Source organism: Ascaphus truei, chromosome 1 (genome assembly GCF_040206685.1).
Source record: "Ascaphus truei isolate aAscTru1 chromosome 1, aAscTru1.hap1, whole genome shotgun sequence".
Taxonomy (NCBI): Eukaryota; Metazoa; Chordata; class Amphibia; order Anura; family Ascaphidae; genus Ascaphus; species Ascaphus truei.
Window position 1 is genome coordinate 510737430 of NC_134483.1, and position 22790 is coordinate 510760219.

The 22790-nt window shown below is 43.6% G+C and overlaps 1 protein-coding gene across 4 annotated transcripts in view; it reads right to left on the minus strand.

Annotated features, from left to right (window-relative positions):
* The window catches only part of HTT (huntingtin), a 197298-nt gene that overhangs the window by 12837 nt on the left and 161671 nt on the right, over window positions 1-22790 (minus strand). For all 4 annotated transcript variants that reach the window (XM_075570290.1, XM_075570271.1, XM_075570281.1 and 1 more), the window contains 11 exons: window positions 20511-20698; window positions 19960-20086; window positions 19169-19269; window positions 12857-13011; window positions 11072-11211; window positions 9382-9464; window positions 8618-8748; window positions 7729-7858; window positions 6656-6811; window positions 5695-5885; window positions 3584-3698 (listed from right to left, as the gene is read on the minus strand). In XM_075570290.1, the coding sequence (XP_075426405.1) occupies window positions 3584-3698; window positions 5695-5885; window positions 6656-6811; window positions 7729-7858; window positions 8618-8748; window positions 9382-9464; window positions 11072-11211; window positions 12857-13011; window positions 19169-19269; window positions 19960-20086; window positions 20511-20698 (1517 nt within the window). The remainder of the gene's footprint in view (window positions 1-3583; window positions 3699-5694; window positions 5886-6655; window positions 6812-7728; window positions 7859-8617; window positions 8749-9381; window positions 9465-11071; window positions 11212-12856; window positions 13012-19168; window positions 19270-19959; window positions 20087-20510; window positions 20699-22790) is intronic.

A 22790-nucleotide genomic window follows, 5' to 3' on the forward strand; every position in this document is an offset into this window, starting at 1 on the left:
AGCACAGAGACTGCATCACTGCACACAGCAGCACAGAGACCGCATCACTGCACACAGCAGCACAGAGACCGCATCACTGCACACAGCAGCACAGAGACCGCATCACTGCACACATCAGCACAGAGACCGCATCACTGCACACATCAGCACAGAGACTGCTTCACTGCACACAGCAGCACAGAGACTGCATCACTGCACACAGCAGCCCAGAGACTGCATCACTGCACACATCAGCACAGAGACTGCATCACTGCACACAGCAGCACAGAGACTGCATCACTGCACACAGCAGCACAGAGACTGCATCACTGCACACAGCAGCACAGAGACTGCATCACTGCACACATCAGCACAGAGACTGCATCACTGCACACAGCAGCACAGAGACTGCATCACTGCACACAGCAGCACAGAGACTGCATCACTGCACACAGCAGCACAGAGACTGCATCACTGCACACATCAGCACAGAGACTGCATCACTGCACACAGCAGCACAGACTGCATCACTGCACACAGCAGCACAGAGACCGCATCACTGCACACATCAGCACAGAGACCGCATCACTGCACACATCAGCACAGAGACCGCATCACTGCACACATCAGCACAGAGACTGCATCACTGCACACCGCAGCACAGAGACTGCATCACTGCACACATCAGCACAGAGACTGCATCACTGCACACAGCAGCACAGAGACTGCATCACTGCACACAGCAGCACAGAGACCGCATCACTGCACACATCAGCACAGAGACTGCATCACTGCACACATCAGCACAGAGACTGCATCACTGCACACAGCAGCACAGAGACTGCATCACTGCACACAGCAGCACAGAGACTGCATCACTGCACACAGCAACACAGAGACTGCATCACTGCACACAGCAGCACAGAGACCGCATCACTGCACACAGCAGCACAGAGACCGCATCACTGCACACAGCAGCACAGAGACTGCATCACTGCACACAGCAGCACAGAGACCGCATCACTGCACACATCAGCACAGAGACGGCATCACTGCACACAGCAGCACAGAGACCGCATCACTGCACACATCAGCACAGAGACTGCATCACTGCACACAGCAGCACAGAGACTGCATCACTGCACACAGCAGCACAGAGACTGCATCACTGCACACAGCAGCACAGAGACTGCATCACTGCACACAGCAGCACAGAGACCGCATCACTGCACACATCAGCACAGAGACTGCATCACTGCACACAGCAGCACAGAGACTGCATCACTGCACACAGCAGCACAGAGACTGCATAACTGCACACAGCAGCACAGAGACTGCATCACTGCACACAGCAGCACAGAGACTGCATCACTGCACACAGCAGCACAGAGTCTGCATCACTGCACACAGCAGCACAGAGGCCGTATCAAAGGAACAAAGGGAAGTACAAATGTAACAGCTGCTCTTAAGTGTTTAGTACAGGGGCGGCCAACTCCAGTCCTCAAGGGCCACCAACAGGTCAGGTTTTCAGGATCTCTCCGATTCAGCACAGGTAGCTCAGTCAATGACAGCCCCCTGCGCTGAAGCAGGGATGCCTTTAAAACCGGATGGTGGCCCCTGAGTACTGGAGTTTGTCACTCCTGGTCTTGTACACAAGTATTTCCAGTCCACATTTTTTTTTTTAACGCAAAACACAACCAATTACTAATACAGATAGTGCCAATCAGGGCACTATCGCAGTCAACTTCCACCGACTTCAATGAGGGTTCTCCATGCAAAAATTTGACGATTGCCCGTAACACAGTTTTATGAATAACCCTGTTTCTATTACTCTACTTTAACATGAATTTGTCAATTTCTGTCACTAACGCATCTCGGGAAGCACCGAAGCGACCAAATCCAACAAGCAGCTAATTAAGAAATGGAAGGGGATGGATTAAAGCCGCTCTGGGTAGATTGATTGTGATATGAAACTTTCAATCCTACAGATGACTAAAATCTGATGCAGAAGGCTTATAACAAGATTCAAATGAAACAGCCTTATAACAGGATTTTGAATATAAAGTTGCCCTGCAGGCAATGTTATGAATGAAACATGAAAAAATGTAATATATATAATATATATTTTAAGTTATGGTGGGTGAAAAGGGCAACAAAAAACCTCCACTGTAAGCATATAGCCAAAGTATATCACGTGTGAGCACATTCACATGTCTTAGGCTAAGGCCCCGCTCCCTCCGTCAGCGCTCCCGCACTGCAGACAGGCGGGGCGCTGACATACAGAGACCGCGATATGCGGTCTGTAGGGAGCGGGAGCCGGAGCGGGAGGTGGAGGAAGTGGGAGGCTTGAGCGGGAGGGGGGGCGTGGCTTGAGCGGAGGGACCCGCTACTCTCCCCCCCCCCCTCCCTCCACGGGCTCAGGCTGGCACTCATACACACATGCAGGCACACACACACACACACACACACACACACACACACACACACACACACACACACACACACACACACACACACACACACACACACACACACACAGAGGCAGGCACTCACGCACTCAGGCACACACATACACAAACACAGAGAGGCACTCAGACACACACATACATACACAGACAGGCACTCACGCTGCTTTCCCTCCACACTTCTCCCCGCTCCCCGAAGCCTCTCCTCCTCCCGAAGCCTCCCCTCCTCATTGGCTCACAGCCCCACCACGTGACGCGTCAACGCTAGGGATCACAATTCTCTTGTATCCCGTAGCGGCTGACGCGTCACAGCGTGTAGTGAGCTGTGCAGCCAGGGGGGACCGGGACCGGCTCGGCAGGATTCCCCTGCTGGTGGGGAAAGCCCGTGCAGCCGCCCGCGCCTCCGGGCGCAGCGGGTCCCAGGCCTAAGACAGGTCTGCAACTCTGCCTTTCACCATCATCACCTAGCATACAGTGCTCCCATTACAGCAAGGGAATATTGCTGCAGTGGGAGAGAGACACGCGCACACACACACACACAGTCATGTGAAAAAGAAAGTACAAAAGAAAGTACACCCTCTTTGAATTCAAAGAGGGTATACACACACACACACACACACACTTTTCTACAGCTCGATAAATGCTGCACTTAATTTTGTTTATATTCAAAACAATCATTTGATACTGAAACAGAGAATTGTGCAAAATAAACAGCTTTTCAAAACTGAAAACGTTTCTAGTTTTAGGAAAGTGCACTGTAATCAACAAGAAAGTTTTCAACTTCTCTTAGCAATAAGATATCAGCTTAAGAAATTATTAATTATTAGTTTAATAAAAATATTACTAATTGTTTAAAACAAACTATGGCCACTAAACTACTTACCATTTTGGCCACAATGAACGTATTAAGTTACGAGAAGCAGCTCTATGAATTCCAAGTGTCTACCTGTAAGAAGCCCAGAACTGGGATAGAACAAAATGGCTGCTTCCGTTAACTAACGTCAGCCTCAATGTTGATTAAGATCATCATGCCTGGGATTCCGGATAGTCTCCTTTACCAATTGTTATTACCAACACACACAAAACAAGCCCAGATAGATTTCCTTCCCCCACCTAACTGTATGTTGTATTGTACCCACCTGTATAATACCTCCAGTGAATTCTGGACCAACATCTAGTGGGTAGTTCTCAATTAAGTAGAAAGCTGCAGCACACATTACCAAGACATGCTGTTGGTTATGAAGATTCACACAGCTGTAAAAAGAAGTAGAAAAGGATATACAGGCATACCCCGCATTAGCGTACGCAATGGGACCGGAGCATGTATGTAAAGTGAAAATGTACTTAAAGTGAAGCACTACCTTTTCCCCCACTTATCGATGCATGTACTGTACTGCAATACGTGCATAACTGATGTAAATAACACATGTGTAACATGCTCTATAGTCTCCCCGCTTGCGCACAGCTTTGGCACAGGTAGGGAGCTATTATTGCTGTGCAGGACGTGCTGACAGGCGCATGCGCGAGCTACTGTTTGCCTATTGAGCGATATGTACTTACTCGCGAGTGTACTTAAAGTGAGTGTCCTTAAACCGGGGTATGCCTGTATAGATAAGGATATCTACATCCCGACTCTTGCGTTCTGCTCAAGGATGTCTTCTTTCTACCCCCTTTGTATCTAAAGCCCTCTCCCGCCTTAAACTTTTTTCACTGACTGCCCCACACCTCTGAATGCCCTTCCCCTCGGTAACCGACTAGCACCCTCTCTACCCACCTTTAAGACCCACCTTAAGACACACTTGCTTAAAGAAGCATACGAATAGCACTGTTAATATTCTGAACACATGATACATAAAGCTTGGCCCCCTGCAGATGCACTTACCAGAACTCCCTCCTGCTGTCTCTGTACGTTCTCCCTACCTACCAATTAGATTGTAAGCTCCTCGGGGCAGAGACTCCTCTTCCTTAATGTTATGTTTATGTCTAAAGCACTTATTCCCATGATCTGTTACTTATATTATCTGTTATTTATTCGATTACCACATGTATTACTACTGTGAAGCGCAATGTACATTAATGGCGCTATATAAATAAAGACATACAATACAATATAGATAAGGATATCTATCTCTAAAAAAAATGGAGCATGCAATTATACGAGAAGCACTTCAGCATAATGCGTGTACTTCTTTATATACTTTTAATGTCAATCTAAAAAAAATGTGCAGCGTTCCCCACAGCTGTTTCCACGCTTTTCAGTTGACTAAGCACTGTACATCTAAGGCTACTGCCCCAGTGACTGCACGCGCTAAGGAGCGGCTGGCGGCACACGTGGCCTTCACCTGAGTGATCTGAGGACTTCAGTCACGCGGCTGGTCCGACTTCATTGGCTGAGCCACCGTCGTGACCATTGCTCGGCCGCCGCACCAAAAGTCACATTTAACTTTTCAAAAAGTGGTTGTGCCATCGTGCATGTGCGATGGCGCACTGACAAAGGCCTGTCCCATAGAGGGCCGTCTCTTTGTTTGCGCCACGCGGTCACTGGGCACGAGGCCATAGTCTACAGCAGGGGTGGTCAACTAAAGTCTCTTAAGGGCCACCAACAGGTCAGGTTTTCAGGATATCCTTGATTCAGCACAGGTGGCTGTCATTGATTGAGCTGCCTGCGCTGAAGCAGGGGTTCCTGAAAACCTGACCTGTTGGTGGCCCTTGAGGACTAGAGTTGCCCACCCCTAGTCTACAGCCTCCTGTGTCTCAGTGTATAAAGTAGGCTGGGATTAGTTTTGTTGATTTTTCCATGAATGGAAAATAGAGGGCCCTTCCAGCTGAACCTGGCTTTTTTCAGCTCAAGGAACTCCCCGGAAACCGAAATAATTACCACGGTAGCTGCCGGTGTCGGGCTCCCTTCTGGGAAAATAATATGGCGGCTCAAATCTCCGGGGCGAATAAGAAACTACAACCACCATTTTAAATGTTGCCGGGATTTAATGTGCATGTAACGTGTGTATGTATGTAAATGTTGTGCAGTGGTTGAAGAACATGCTGGCGTTAGGGGGTCAGTAGCTATAAATGGCAGGGAGTACCACATTAAGCCCTTGACTGCCAGAGAGGCAACACAGTGCTCTGCTAGCAAACAGGGTCACACGGTGGGCTTAGAAAAGATTTGCCGGCCGGACTCCCCCCTGACGTGCTGTTGTACAATTTGAGCACAGGACTCTTGGCAAAGTGAGAAGCTGTGCAGAGCACTTACTGTGCTATCCCTCTCAGATTAGAAAGCAGATATTCGCTGATGATTGGAATGAGCTGCTTCGCGGTTTCATCCAGCAGGTCGCACTCCAGGATGTAGAGGATGCCGTGCAGAGCTCCAATGCGGCTTGGCATATGCGTGCTGCGTAGCGTTGTCTCTAACAGACGGCTGACGGGCTCTGCAACAGCCTTATCCTGAGGCACAAAACAAACACAAGCAGTTACCCAACAAACCTAACACAAGCAGAGAACACTCCTTTAAGTACACTACTAACTCTGCACAATGTAACATTACTTCCTGAGTAGACAAGTTTGATTTGGTTTTTACTCCGACAGACCTCAAAAATCTTCAGTGAAAAATCACTTCAAATTCCCCAACAAAATTTCTGTGGTGTGGTTCATGGTTCATGGTTGGTGTAAATTGGTGGATTTTAATCTAAACCACACATAACTTTTTAAATTGATAGAAAGACAAACAGATTATTAAGAGACAAATGTATCACCCATCCAAATCTTCAATTTTCCATGCAACAGACACCAGTGTATTACTGTAGATAACGAAAGTCTTTCCTCTTGGAAGAAAAACAAACAGGAGGAGCCCGTTGATATTTTATTAAAGTTTTGCACAAAACACCATTTAGCAATCAGAACACTACTTTTCCTGTTTACATTGATGGAGCAAAGCATATGTTACATTAGAACTGCCCCTGGACTGGAGTATAGTGAGGATTGCACATTCCCCCTTGAGATGCTTCCTGGTGCTGTAATAGCATTAAGGCACTGTTCAGCTTTGCTTACTAATCAGACACATCTAGCAGACTTGAAACAGTATCACTAACTATTCTCTCTTTATATACATGAGAGCTTATTTCATCATTTAGCTTTTATATGCAGAATTCCCAAACCTTGTGACAGATGGAGGAGTGAAGGCAAGACAGCCCTCAGGTTGTTTCTGCGCATCTTACCATTCCTAGCACAGCGGCCGCTTTGCAGATTGCTGGCACCAGGTACTGATTGAGAATTTCATCCTCTGATGGGTGCTGCTTATGCAGTTCTGTTAAGGCTGTGTACATCATCTCAAACTGATTTCTTTCGGTGAATAAATCAGACACTGCGAGGAGCTGGACACAAATAAAGTAAAATGTAGCACTGTAAAGATTACAAGCTAGAAGTACAGAATAGCAGTTCCCATGCATGTGTATGTTATACATTGTTACCATGCTGTACAGTATAGCAGTTCCCATGCAAGTTATTGTTACACATTTCGTCACCATGCTGTACAGTATAGCAGTTCCCATGCAAGTTATTGTTACACATTTCGTCACCATGCTGTACAGTAGGTCTGTTTTCAACTCTAGTTTTTCCCTGCTCACTTTTTTCAGCGGTGTATTTTAGTGTTATAAAATGTGCCCCAAACATAAAATATGTCTACTAATACGGCACCTTTCACTTGGTGACATTAGGAGATCTCAAAGAACTTTGTCTGAGAAAGTTCGCCAAGACCGCTTTTCTGAACAGACCCTTTGGGTATGAAAAACCACGCTGTCTTTCCTAGTGGGATGGAGCAAATGAGAATAAACCACACGAGCAGCCATGTGAACACTTTACTGCAGGCTGTGGGCCTTTTATAATAAAAATAAATAAACAGGGGAAAAAAACAGGGTTAGTAATCTTAACATAAGCAAAATGTGATGCCAAATGTAATTTTTGTGGGGGAACTCCTCATTTAATACCGTCAGAGGCAGGGGGAAGAGAAATGCATTGCTAACCCATACTGCACTTGAGGGGTTGAAGCTAAAATTCCCATCCAAGGTGTTCTTTTAATAGATTTCTATAGATGAGACCGCACCGAGTCTCAGATTATTTTTCCATTGACAAGCCTATGAAGTGGACCATGATTTGGTAGAGGACATAGCTGCTGATAACAGAGTATTACTTCCAGGTCTCTCCATAAAGTACAATGTGACATGGCTACAAGAACTGCGCATTACACAGAGTACATAATAAAATCAAGGCACATTGTGCAAAGATAACTCACCGATCTCACCACCTCACTGATCAGGATAACGGGCGTCTTTTTCCCTGTGTTTGTGGGAAGAATCCACTGGCTGTACAGTTCGAGTAGGAATTGGGAACAAGAGTGTATGTCAACCCCAGCACGATGTTTCCTACAAACAGATATCAAGTGGGAGAAAATGTATACATTTACACAGGAAGTAGGTAAACCAATACAAAAATACTAATCTGCAAAAGAAACATACATTATGCAGTATAACCCACTCCCCAAACCAATAGGGAAAAAACACCTTGATGCACAGTTAAAATGATGAAATTTGCCTTCTTTTTTGAGCAACGTTCAAGGTTGTGATGCTTGATACATAAATACAAATGAATAAAGTAAAAAAATCCATCTTCCTGAGGACCTGTCGCTCAATGCCAAGTGAACAGCATTCCAGCTGCTAGTGCCACGGGGAGCAGAGGCAGGACCTCAAGCACACCACGCTCTCTTTCCCAATTACACCTGGTGTTTCCACTCTCCCCTTTCCTTGAAAGCATCTTAGGACTCTGCTTATCACAAAAATATTGATATTTTTTTTATTGTTAACAGATATCACAAGGGAGGTAGCTAGTGCCATCTTCAGACGAAAAAATGTCTGGTTAAATTCTGTTGAGCAAAATGCACACATTAAGGTCATTTTACCATGGTCTTCAATATTCACATGGTAACACTGGAAATCAGGAAATATACATGGTGATTTTATGAAGTCGTGAAATTAATTTAAACATGGATAACAGCAAAGAGAGCAAGACCAGATTATTTTGTGAGTCTCCCTATGTAGGAAGTTTTTAAAGCTCAGTGGCTTGAAGTCATTTCAATATGACACTACCCATTTATGCAATGTATGAAGACTGCAAAGATGCCAGACCTGGAGTTTATAGGCGAGATTGGTGGTGATGAAGGGGCAGGGATGTCATTATCATCTTCTTCATCTTCATCAAGTTCTTCTTCTCTCAGTGGGGTGATGTTATTTCCCAGCCAGACGGAATGAATGGAGACCTGAAACAAATTAATACCCATTTCAGTCTTCAGCATGAACATGAAGGGTGGGAGAACGTACTGTGCGCGCAGGAAATTAGCGTTAACCATTTAAAGCGGCAGAGCAACTTTTATGGAGATTCCAAACATACATACCAGGAGTGGCCAGCTCCGGTCCTCAAGGGCCACCAACAGGTCAGGTTTTCAGGATAACCCTGCTTCAGCACAGGTGGCGCAATCATTCTAACTGAGCCACCTGTGCTGAAGCAGGGATATCTCGAAAACTTGACCTGTTGATGACACTTGAGGATCGGAGTTGGCCACTCCTGATATAGACCATCGCTTTTTTTTTAAATGACGATGTCACATGATTGACATTAAAGCTTAATACATTTAGGTCATCTGAACCAAATTCCTCTTTTCACTCGCAGTCTCCCACACTCTGCAAGAGTTGCTTAGCATTAAGACACGGTCTAAGCCACCAAGCACTCCTCCTGCACTCACATTCACACTCGCCAATCACTCTTCCATACACACCAATCACCAGTAGTTTTTCCTGTCAAGTTCAGCAATCTGTTTTTTTTGGGCTTGCTGAAACGAATCCAATACATGAATACACTATAATCACCATGAAAGGTGCTCACTTGGTCTCACCTGCCCTAATTTATAGTTCATATTCCCGATTTCACGCTCAGTATTGATCTGCAACAAGAGTTTATCATGGCTGATCAGAGCGCCTGTGAAACAAAAAGAGAAGGAAAAATAAACATTTTCGCGACAAACAGTAATTATGTAAATCAACTGGATTAGCCGTTTATCTGAAAAGACAGATTCTCATTGTAACAAAGCACATTTGACTAATACAGTGTGTGTACTGTATGAATGTATTTAAGGGTGATAAGAAGCAGGCACACCAGGTTTTGGATAAAATAAATGTGATATCTTTTTCTCCAAGACCTTGAGTGCCTGCTTCCTATTGCCCTTTCATACTCACCTTTGCTGTAGTCTGCACCCAGGCAGCTAATTTAACTTTAGTGTAGTGTCTACTACCTACTACCTGCATTATATGTCTATATGTATATGTATATATGTGTACATATATGTACATATGTGTACATATACAGCATTAAGATTATAATGAGCGCATTGTGATGCCACAGAAACCGTGTCAAAAGTCTAAGCACACCACCAAACAGGTTAAACCAGGGCTCAAGGGCTACCAAAAAGTGCAGATTTTCAGGGAAATACATACTTAAACTAGGTTAAGTATGCGTTATACTGTATAAATCCTAAAAACCTGGGGAGAAGGTAGCCCTCGTGGACTGAACTTGAGCACCACTGTGTTAAACCACGAAGCAGGAGGATCATACGTTTAAATACCTTTTAAAGCAGCTGCCCTGGTTTGCAAACAGGTTTTAAAATGTCATTGCAGCAGGGTAAAAAAAACCTTCAAGCTGACACACAAAAAAGGCAAAAATGTTAAAGTAAAATGAAAGTTGACGCTGCTGCTAAAATCCCCAAAGTCTGTCATACAGACCGTCAAAGTTACTCAGGAACAGGAGAGAGAAGGGAAGCACTCAGTATGGAGCACAATTGCCTTCAAATAAGTGTCGTGCTCACAACTGATAACAGATAGGGATAACATTTTGGGGCATCCACCCCTTCATCACAAAGTTGCCCTACTCCATTCCATGGGTCCCCATTCTCTTTGATATTGTCCCAACCCTTCCCACATCAATCCTAACCGCCTCCCTGCCATGCCCCCTACCAGTGGTGCACTCTCTCCTTCTGGCCTGTGCTCATCGGTTCCCCGCACTGCCTTTTGGGAAGTTACTAGTCTGGCTTTGGCAGTTAACCCCATCTGTTTATTTTATACGGAAGATGCCACCTTCCTGCCCCGTGTGTACAAGTGACTGCGTTCCTGTAAGCAGCAACACTGAGTGAAAAGATGGCTGACTGGCTATTCATCAGTAAGTGAATAACGAACACTGGTCAATAAATGAAAGTTGGCATATGTGTAAACTTACTGCAAGTGTGTCCAACACATGGAATGTTTAGCGCAGGCAGTGGAAAAGATACCAAGTCATGTTATACCTATATGCTAGTGTATATATGTATGTACTTTGTACTGTGTGTATATGATAAACATGAAACAGTGACTTAAGCTGGGGTACTAGATTGGATGACAAAGATGCCAAGGAGCAAGTAGGGAGAAACCACATACTTACTGCATTAAAAAAAATAAAAAAAAATAATCAGATCTCACCACCCTGGGGAATTGTATGCAGAGCTTAGTCTATTGCTTTCCCAAAGGAGTCCCAGCTTGTACTTCAAGCAAAAGTACCTGTGGTTGGAGCAGACAGACAAGGAACAGGGTCCCACGCCTGATATGAATGATGGGTTGCAATATTGTCCCTTTTTGAGATCATCGCTTGTATTTCTTGCTCCATAATTCCTCTCACAACACTCAACTTTCTGCCAAATCTAGAAGAAAAAAAAAGTAACCCTTAATCACAGACGTGTTGCAGCTTTGCACCCCAAATCATAAAAATGTGAATATATATCTATCTATATTTATATTCCCACAATGTGGCTAATGTATCAAGTGGCGCATAGGAAATATTTGGCACGGATATGACGCAGACATTTATCATTTGAAACAGTCTATTTACCAAGACAAATTTTTGTCATGTACTGTACGCATGAAGCATCAAGTCATATAATTGGATCTATAAATCGGGGCAAATTGCAGCGGAGTAACATTTTTGCGCATCGCATATGGGTAAACGATATGGATCGTAGATTTTATTGTTCGTGCATCAGGGAAATAAAAAAACAACACAAATGCGTGAATTTAATCCGCCAACTTTTTCCTGGTATAAAAACAAACTTCGGTGTTGTTTCTCTAGGCGTATAGTAAAAAGTGTGTGGATATAGACCTACTCATGTTGTGGGACAAGTTTATTAATTGAACAATGCATATATGCAGGTCTTTTCCTCTCCCCGGCTCTCCCCTCCCTATTGTCGGCCCCAGTCGCATGTAGCAACACCTTATCATGGTACAATAAATACTATACGACACAAAATTTGTAAGGCAAGTACGTTTTTTTTGGCATTTCAGTTTATGATGCAAATATAAACTTAAATAATTCAGTGGATACGTAGACCCTTCTCTTAAGGCTGCGCTTATAGTGCCGGCGACGCGACCGAAAACAAATGCATTTCCGCCGCCGCATGCGCTTATAGTAAGCGCGACAATGCGACGTTACCGTTGCGAAAACTGGTAGCCGGCAATATTTGATTTTTCAAGGGCTTTCGCCTCATGTGACAGACCCTGAACCAATCAAATGCCAGGAAGCCCACGCCGCCACAGCGCGAAATATAACTTTCGGGTGACGTCATCCGTCGTGTCGCCATCGCCATCGCCGGTACTATAAGCACGGCCTTGAGACAGTGTTTCTTAAATCAGAGTGGCTCATCCAGTAAACTTCCAGTACTCATCAGTGGTTGTTAACTAGAATGTGTGTTAACAATCACTAACAGCTATCACCGGCTACTGAATAGCACAAACCGCTCTCGTCTAGAAATGTGGGATGTACATTATTTTGTCCATCATAAATAGCAAAAATGTAGCTTAAGGAGATACTAAAACGAACTACCGTAGGCATTCCATAAATCAATTCTGTGTCTCTGCTCTAATGTTAATCTTATGGGCGACAACGAACAGACAATAGGCTATGTGGCCATGTTGCAGTGCTACCTATAAAAAGGGTATCAATTACTAGACATGGGCTAAATAGATTAAAAAAAAAAATTCTAAATGAAATAGGCATTGATCACTAAAACGGCCACACTTGTCAATAAAGTTCACATTTTACAATGAGTGGCTTAGTTTATGGTCGCGCAGACATGTCACTGAACCTGTAATGTATATTGTGACTTCTTACTGTACCAATATGAAAATGATTAATGAACGTTTACATATAAACAAACATGTGGTCTCAGAAGTCTCTCACCTGTATATAACCCATATTAAGAACTTTGTCCAGGAAAAATGCAGGTGTTGGGATATAGATATGTATATGTATAATAAATACAAAGTAATGTTATATACCCCAAAAAAACATACCTTGTATCAAGTGCCTTCAATATCTTGTTTCGTGGCTGCTGCTCTAGGCAACTAATGGCTGGATTGCCTGCAACTGGAATGGTCATTGCACTGAGCACTAGTGATGTGATGGCTTGTACTGCCAAGACATTGATTTGGGTCCTCTCTGTGTCTTCCTAAAGACCAAAATGATATGTTATACATATATGTATATACACATGCAATTTCAAACATCTTTACCCAACCTAGAAAATAAAATGAATCAATTTGTCCTCTTTAATCCCTCCATCTCCATTCACAGATTTCTCCTCCTCCCTATAAAACCACGGAGTAGTAATGCTATAGCACAGGTTATGCTAATACTACACCATATTTTTGGGAGCTTTCTAATAAAAAATAAATAAAAAATGGCAGCAACTGCAAATGTTTTTATTATTTGACCTTTAGTTAAAGAATTAGGTTATGCACACTGTCACTGCCTTGGCCTAGGGGTGCTCAACTCCAGTTCTCAAGAACCCCTCCCCCAACAGGTCAAGGTTTAAGGATTTCCCCGTGTCACCACAGGTGGTTCAATCAGTGGCCGTGTCAAAGACTGAGCCACTGACTGATTGAGCCATTGAGCCACCACTGCTGAAGCAGGGATATCCTGAAAACCTGACCTGTTGAGGCGGCAGGACTGGAGTTGAGAACCCCTGCATTAGCCTGTTCAATTGTGTGACCAATACATAGGCTGATCATACGTCCCGTTTTGAACGGGACAGTCCCGTTTTTCCCCTATTTCACAATGACAATTTTGTCCCGTTTTGAGCGGCCCGCGACGGCCCTCTCCCCTTTCTGGTAGGGAAGGAGCGCGCTCCAGCGGTGTGACGCACTCCCCTCCCTCCCCCATCCGAGCCCGCTTCAGCACATGTGGGACGCGCGCGCTCCCTCCCCTCCGATCCTGCTCCTGCACATGTGGGATGCGCGCACTCCCTCCCCTCCGAGCCCGCTCCTGCTGCTCCCCGCTCCTGGCTCCCGCCGCCGCAATCTGGTAGAGGGGAGGGGGGAAATCATGTGTGGAGGAGCTGGTCGAGAGAGGCACATGTGTGGGGTAAGCAGTTGAGGTGGGGAACATGTGGAGAGAGGCACATGGGCAGAAGCTAGTGGGGAGAGGAGCATGTAGGTGAGAGGCAGGTGGAGAGGAGTGTGGTGGGGGGGGGGAGAAGCTGGAGAGGAGTGTGGTGGGGGGGAGAGAAGCAGGTGAGGAGGGGAGCATGTGGGGGAGAAGAGCAGGTAGGTGAGAGGCAGGTGGAGAGGAGTGTGTGGAGGGGGGGTTTAGAGGAGTGTGTGGAGGGGGGGGAGAGGAGTGTGTGGAGGGGGGGGGAGAAGAGTGTGTGGAGGGGGGGAGAGGAGTGTGTGATGGGGGGAGTGGAGTGTGTGGAGGGGGGGGAGAGGAGTGTGTGGAGGGGGGGGAGAGGAGTGTGTGGAGGGGGGGGGAGAGGAGTGTGTGGAGGGGGGGAGAGGGAGTGTGTGGAGGGGGGGGGAGAGGAGTGTGTGGAGGGGGGGGGAGAGGAGTGTGTGGAGGGGGGGAGAGGAGTGTGTGGAGGGGGGGAGAGGAGTGTGTGGAGGGGGGGAGAGGAGTGTGTGGAGGGGGGGGAGAGGAGTGTGTGGAGGGGGGGGAGAGGAGTGTGTGGAGGGGGGGAGAGGAGTGTGTGGAGGGGGGGGGGAGAAGAGTGTGTGGAGGGGGGGAGAGGAGTGTGTGATGGGGGGGAGTGGAGTGTGTGGAGGGGGGGGGAGAGGAGTGTGTGGAGGGGGGGGAGAGGAGTGTGTGGAGGGGGGGGGAGAGGAGTGTGTGGAGGGGGGGGAGAGGAGTGTGTGGAGGGGGGGGGGGAGAGGAGGTGTGTGGAGGGGGGGGAGAGGAGTGTGTGGAGGGGGGGGAGAGGAGTGTGTGGAGGGGGGAGAGGAGTGTGTGGAGGGGGGGGAGAGGAGTGTGTGGAGGGGGGGGGAGAGGAGTGTGTGGAGGGGGGGAGAGGAGTGTGTGGAGGGGGGGAGAGGAGTGTGTGGAGGGGGGGGAGAGGAGTGTGTGGAGGGGGGGAGAGGAGTGTGTGGAGGGGGGGAGATGAGTGTGTGGAGGGGGGGAGAGGAGTGTGTGGGGGGGGGAGGAGAAGCAGGTGAGGAGTGGAGCATGTGGGGGAGAAGCTGGTGGGGAAAGGAGCATGTAGGTGAGAGGCAGGTGGAGTGGAGTGTGTGGGGGGGGGGGGAAGAATCAGGTGAGGAGTGGAGCATGTGGGTGAGAAGTTGGTGGGGAGAGGAGCATGTAGAATCCAGAAACATTCTGTTTATTGTGTTTACTTTATTGTACTAAGAAACTGAAAACAATGATTAAAAAATATTGCCATTTTTAAGATGTGTGGAAAAAATTGAGTTCTTGCAGTTTAATTTTCAGGACTCTAGCACTGCATCACATAACGCTCCCAGATCAAGAGGGGTTTGTGCCTCCTTTTGATTTTAGGAGTTGTTTAAGTAATCCCATTTCTGTGATTGTTTAAAGCGGCGATCGGTGTACCCCCCCAACCCACTCCACCCCACCCCCACCACCCCAGTGCACAAACTGAGGGGACAGCATCATTCCATCCACTGAGAAGATCAGTTATTACTGGGTAATACATTTTTTTTATTTTAAATTCAATTGGGAGTGGGTCATTCCAGTTTGATTTTTGGGGTTAAGTAACCTCATATTACTGATTATCACAAGGAGTGTACCCCCATTCCCACTGCACTGAGCATTCTATGTGCTGAAGTAGGGTTTTCTTCATGGGGGGGGGGAAGATATGTCCCGTTTTTGTCTAAATGAAATATGGTCAGCCTACCAATACAGCAACCAAAGGTTTAACTTGCATTTTAAATGAACTATTTTCTATGTGGTGACAACGGAGATTAAACTGGCCTGTGCATTTATTGGTCAATAAAACTATGAATAAACAAATATGTTTTGACGGGTAAAAGTGTACAGGAGTGCCAGTGATTAACATGGTTTTGGCATTTATGGCCCAATAAAACGATCCGTTTATATTATGGATGTCTGGTGACAGTATCTAGAAATTCACCTCTCCCTTTGATTAGCAGAAAAGTTGAACACAAGGGCATAATTTTCGTACAGATTTTGAAATGTAAGAAATAATATCTAATATCTGATCTCACAAAAATAAGAAATATAGATTTAAGGCAGGGGCATAGTTGGACGCATGCATCGATATCAAAAATGATAAAGTATGGAGTTGCATGTCAAATATGGGTTTTACCTAAAAGATAAAAAAATTATCCTATCAAGATAAATGTCTAAACGTGTATTTTAAATCAGAAAAATACAACAGCGAGGGTAATATTATTCTAAAGGTAGAGCGTTGTGGGGTATTTTATACTCTGAAGCAAGGTAAAACAATTCTCTATCCCAGCCAAAAATGTCACATTAATAAGTTAGACACACCCACAGAAAGGTGGAGCTTATCTTTGCCTCTGTCACAAAGTTTGGGCATAAAAACCATACATTTTGGGTGTCAAAACTAGAATTCAACATAGAGTGTCAAGTCCATGACACGTGAAGTCTCATATTTCAACATCCAAGTCCTCTTTGGGAGGGAACAGATATTATTCATTGGTAACGTGCACTCTACCACTTTTCGCATATTAAATCTAAAATTGAATGTACTGTCTGGGCTCTAATTCAACCTAATACCTTTTAGAAGAGATTAAACGCACATATGTTTTACAGTAAACATGAGACCAGGAACTCCGGAGGTAAGATCGTACATTATTCTTGGTGGTGGCACCGTATTTGACACCAAAAATAGAAAAAAATATATAGTGGGGGGTAAAAAGGGAGATTATATTTTCAGGCATACCCCGCATTAACGTACGCAATGGGACCGGAGCATGTATGTAAAGTGAAAATGTACTTAAAGTGAAGCACTACCTTTTCCCCACTTATCGATGCATGTACTGTACTGCAATCGTCATATACTTGCATAACTGATGTAAATAACGCATTTGTAACAGGCTCGATAGTCTCCCCGCTTGCTCACAGCTTTGGTACAGGTAGGGAGACAGTATTGCTGTTCAGGACGTGCTGACAGGCGCATGTGTGAGCTGCCGTTTGCCTATTGAGCGAGATGTACTTACTCGCGAGTGTACTTAAAGTGAGTGTCCTTAAACCGGGGTATGCCTGTATTTGACAAACATTGTAAAATTGTAGTGCCTGGAGGTAATTTTCTACATCTATTATTTGACTTGAAGACCTGAAAACAATAATTTCTGTACCACTGCACCAGGATCCCCAGAGCTGAAATTAGCATGATTCAGCTTTGGGAAACCCCCAGTTGCAACCCTGTAAAAAAAAAATTATAAAAAAAAAAATAGGGGGTTAAAAAAAAAAAAAAATTATGGAGGGGATTGCAGCTTTAAGACCCAATTGTAGGTGCTTGAAGTTCTTTATAGACCTTCTGCCAGATATTGTATCTGCCCAGGCGCTGCACATTCATTACAGTACTCACCGGTGGCAAAGATTGCATTGTTGCCGATGAGTTTTACAATGACAGTATATCAATTTTTGGACAGTGCGGGTCATGAATTGTAATGTAGCACTTTCTTGGATATTACACCACAAGTCTTGATAAACCTAGCATAGCATCTGTATTGTACTTGAGTTATTGACCTGCATCGATTTTCACACACTGTAAATCTATTATAAAGTTACAGATACTGGTCTCAGTTTTACACTTATGTTTTATTCCCTTATTTGAATTGTATTCATTTTTTCACATTGTGGCTTTATTTTAAATGTTTTGTTAAAAGTAAAACTAAAAATATTAGCTATAGCGCACTATTTCTAGTGGACACTTCTGATATTCAGCAATTTTGCCCATCTGGTATCACTCCCCTCTCCTTGGGGTCACCTATGGGTCTTTGGGTGATTAATATATTTTCATACATTTTACATTGGTGACTGTTTTCACTTTATTATACCTGCTGTGAAGTGGGTCAGCAACTTTTATTAGCATTTTTTTACACATACAGCTCAACCCCATTATAGCGCGATCCGCTACAACGCGGATCCTCTTATAATGCGTTCTGAGCGTGGCTCCTGATTTGAGAACATCTCCTACCTTTCTTTCCCCCAGCACCACCTAGCAACTCCTGCGGCTGAGGACGCGACTCAGCTCTTCTAACATACGTGTGACTGACCCGGAAGCGGCCCAGCGTGAATGAAGTCAGCTGTTATTTTTTTACTTTCAATTTATTCATGGCTTTATTGAGAACGGACACACACACAGAGAGACGGAGACATCCCCCCCCCCACACCCCTCCTAGATTCAGTTGATATTAAGTTTACTGAAGGAGGGTTGCCCACAGGTATTGCAACAGTGTGTTTTGAAAATTATGAGGAGGCGTAGCTGCAGTTAATGAACTGAATGATAGACCTGTTGGATCACGAAAAGTTAATTTGCGCTTAATGAGCTAAAAACAAAGCTCATAATTAAAAATTTCAAAACGACTGTTTTTATTAATAAGCACATTTGTGTTAAATCTGGAAACTAGTCAAAGTATAATCTTGTTCAAGTTTCTGTGACTGGTTCTGAAAAAAGAAAAACCTATTTGCGCTTGATTTTTTTTTTAGCAAGTTTAGCCCAACATATTGGCTTTGCACAGTTAGACAAGACAATTTGTGGCTAACAAGAAAAAGATATAAAAAAAAATATGTTAAGTGCATTCCCTTTTGTCTCCAATGACCTTGTTAATCACATCAGTTGGCATGGCAACGCGGCGCCGTTTGACGCCATGTGGCCATATTGAGAAGAGATACAGGAGAAAGATGCAGGGGGGAGATGCCGCCCGCCCAGGTGAGAGAATTAAGCACCGGTTCGGCTAACTTGTGACATTTTAGGAACAGGTTCGCACGAACTGGTACGAACCGGCTGAATCCCACCACTGGATGGAAAGGTTATTGGCTGCCCTCTGGCCCTCAGTGTTAGACCATCTAACTACACCAGGGGTGGCCAACTCCAGTCCTCAAGGGCCACCAACAGGTAAGGTTTTAACGACAGCCACTGATTGAGCCACCTGTGCAGAAGCAGGAATATCCTTAAAAGCTGACCTGTTGGTGGCCCTTGCAGACTGGAGTTGCCAACTCTTGATTTACAATATACACTATGTAGTACTATTTATTTTGATGTATCCATATGAGAATAGGGAATATGTAGAAAGCTGCTAATAGCTATACAATTAAATGAAGACTAAAGGCTTTTGCAGAGAGCTCCCAATGTATTGTAATTCCACGTAAGCTTTATACATATGTACCTCTTGCTGACTTTCTTCTTGGTCCATCACAATAGGCTGAGTCACTAGCACTCCTAGTAGAGTGGCCCATGTCTCCTCAAACTGAGTGCGACTTGTCCATCCTAGGAATGCGGAAAGATGTTATAATATTGCTACAAACATCTAAATGCCACAAGCATATAATCGGCATTCAGAAGCGATGAAGCTGAATAGACAGTACTAACCACTATAAAAATGATAGGCATAAAGTAAACAATTAAAAAAACAAAAAACAGACCATGGTGTAAAGGTTTCACAATAGGTAGGGTACATGGATCATTACCCGAATATATACAGATGAGCCAATTAATTATTTACATCTGAAGGTAAGTCCCACTCAGTATTTATAGTTACAATAAACCAAGAAAAAAGGAACTTAGCCATGTTGCATCTCAATTTCCATTTTACAGGACATTTCATAATTTAACAAATACATGTATTGGTTTAAAAAAATTATATAACAGAAATCTTACCTGTGTAAGACTGATCACATTGAATACAACACACACTGGTTTTGTTAGGTGCCAACTACATACTGCAGCGGCATTACCAACGTTCTAATGATCGGGCCGGAGTTGTCAAGAACTTTATATTTTAGAAAATAAAAATGACTTGCATTGATATAAAAAATTAAACCGTTACTGGAGGATTTCAGAATAAGGAAAGCATGATCAAAGAGGGGGAAGTAAAAAAACAGTGTTTATAAAAATGTATTTCAAGGGCCAGATAGGTGGGCTTGCATCTCAATCTTGGTATTTTTCTATATGGCTTACCCAATGTATTGATGCGGTAGATAAATTCCTTAAATATTTCTTTTTCTTGTAGAAACTCTACAGGGATTTCAGGAAGTGATGTTCCGAACTCCCCCCCGGTTTTAGGGGACCAACCAAGTTTCCAGACCTGCGTAAAATGCAAAAGAAATATACGCACACATTATTTCCCATGCTGTGAAATCAGGCCAAAAAAAATCCCTTAAAATACAGATATGCATAGTATCCGGCAACAAAAAATGTTTTACTCTTTGTCAGTAATGAAAGAAATCAGGTGGAGATGCAGCACTCCAAAATAAACAGCAGGAAATACAAATTGATAGGTGGGTAGGCTCAATGAGGAATACTGGGCCATGAACAATTTGATGTTTTTTCTCTAAGAAACAAATTATATGCTACTGCTGCTTTAGAATAAAAATGGAGGTAACTGAAATGAAGAGGTGTACATTTTGCCATGTGTGGTATGGGAAGGGGCCAAAAAATCTCAGTGGTAGAAATTTGATCCCAGAAATAGGAGTTATGAGTGGCTTGCAAAAAAACCCCAAAGTACTTACCAAAGGAGGTACCCTGGTGTAACTATTGACTATGGGCAATCGAGCCAAGCTGATTATAATGTTCCTAAAAACAGGAGTGAGAAATGCTGCAATATTACTGTTCTTCTTGTGTCCAAACACCAAGACTGTCTGAAGGGAATCCACCATTTCAGCCACCGTTTCACAAGCGGTCATGATGAATGCTGGTTCTAAACAAAAAGAAACTTGTGTCAACCACACATTATAGACGTTATGATTAGTAAACCAAAAAAAAGTGACATAAACCCTCCACTGTACAGTGTACAGCAAATACAAATATCGCTTTTGAGCACATTCACGTCTCAGACAGGTTTGCTACCCTGCTTTCTCCATTATCCCTAGCATAGAGTGCTTCCACTGCAGCCAGGGATTCTGGGTAATGAAATGCAAATGGACACATACAGTGTCCCCTTATGCTTCAAATCCATTTTAACATGCATCACTATAAGCTTATGCCTCCTGCATTACACAGCATTTCAGCACAGCCTGGGATAAAGAAGTACAGTACATAAGCAATAAAACCACTCACAGACAGCTGTTTCAACCTTTTGGGCCTCTTCAGTGTGAGGCTGGTTATTCAAACCAAATTAAAGACAAAAAGAATGAGGGTACAATTCCCTCTGTGTCTAAATATATTTCTGCAACTTGAAACATTGGAAAATATTTGATCGTGACCTGTACTACGTAATATCTTCAAACACCTCTCTTCGCTTATAATAGATGGAAGAATTTGCGTGATCAACCAATTAAAGCTGATTGACCAGTGATAGATAATACACAAGGTTTTCGGACTAAAAAAAAAAAAAAAAAAAAAAAAGTAAGGGCACATTGCCATGTCTCAATTGCTTCCATTGTAATTCTCTGGCCAAGGGAGATCCATTTAGACATCCCAGATTGGGGAAACCATATGAACATAACAGAACACAAACATAGCATTAGACAATCAGACTATGGCACTGGCGGCCAGACAATTTCAAGATATGAGACATGTAGAAAGTCAAATGTAGTTTCAAGTCTTTGATGGGGTATTGCCACTCAATAAGGGAGGCGATAGGGAAAATATACTCTTTAGAAAGGAGTCCCAATGTATCTTTGAGCTTATTCCCAAAGGGTATGAATAAATCATTGGATCTAAAGGTACTCCTCTAAAAGCAATATTCTTTAAGGGCTCTTTCTCCCCTAAATGCTCCATGTCTAATATTGATTCCAAGTAACGATACATTTTGCCCTCTAAAGGATTGTGTACATATTAGTTGTTGGTGGAGGAACTTCTTGTATTATATATTTTGATTTGATATGTAATGTTATAATAATTGGGGACAGAATTCCAACTTAGATCCTAATTTTTCATTAAAGTTGTACTATAAATACACATGTAAAATAAAACATAACGAAGACGTGATAATGAAAAAAAAAAAAAAAACTGGGACCTATTTCTCCTTTAGATGGCAATATAAATTTAGATAAATACCTTTGCGTTCTAGATATTCATTTTAATCAATAATCATGTATCACATATTGTCACATTGAAATATGCTAATTTTGGTATAGTAATATTTTTTATTTATACTATTGAAATATTGGTGTTATGGATATATTGTTTTCACTATTGCACCATTGTTTCAAGATTATTCATTACATGCCTATGAATAGATCAACATGGGAGGATTATATGATCTTTATTGGATGTTGATTAATCTGTTTTCAACAATTGGATTGCACTCCAACATTATTGTATCATAGTTTTCAGTCTCTGGGTGTTTTTGTACGTATTATATATATCTCTGCGGTGGTACTCTACATAAGACTACAAACGCTGATATCTTTAATATATTTTTAATTGAATTGATGATCTACATTTCCCTGTTGCCTTTGGACCTGGGACCCTTTGGGGTATATAGAAAATATGATGGAGTGGAAACTTTATTGCCGTAGTTACAAAGCGATAGGATGCTATACCATTCCGATAATTATATGAGGTAACTACCAGTTGCCCCAGGCACTCTGATTTGAGGGGTATTTAAACTGCACTGTTTGTATATTGCATGACACACCTACCTGATGTAAGGCCGTGTACGGGCCTGAAACGCCGCTTTGTGGAGGGGCATACACCTTTATAAATAAAGGCCTCTTTTTTCACTACCCAAGTGTATAGTGTTCTGTGTGAAGTGAATTTAGATATTCTTCTACAAATTGGGAGTGTTAGTGAAATAAAGATGAGTGCTGTTTCTCTTCGGCTCTTTTCTATGTATACGAAAATGT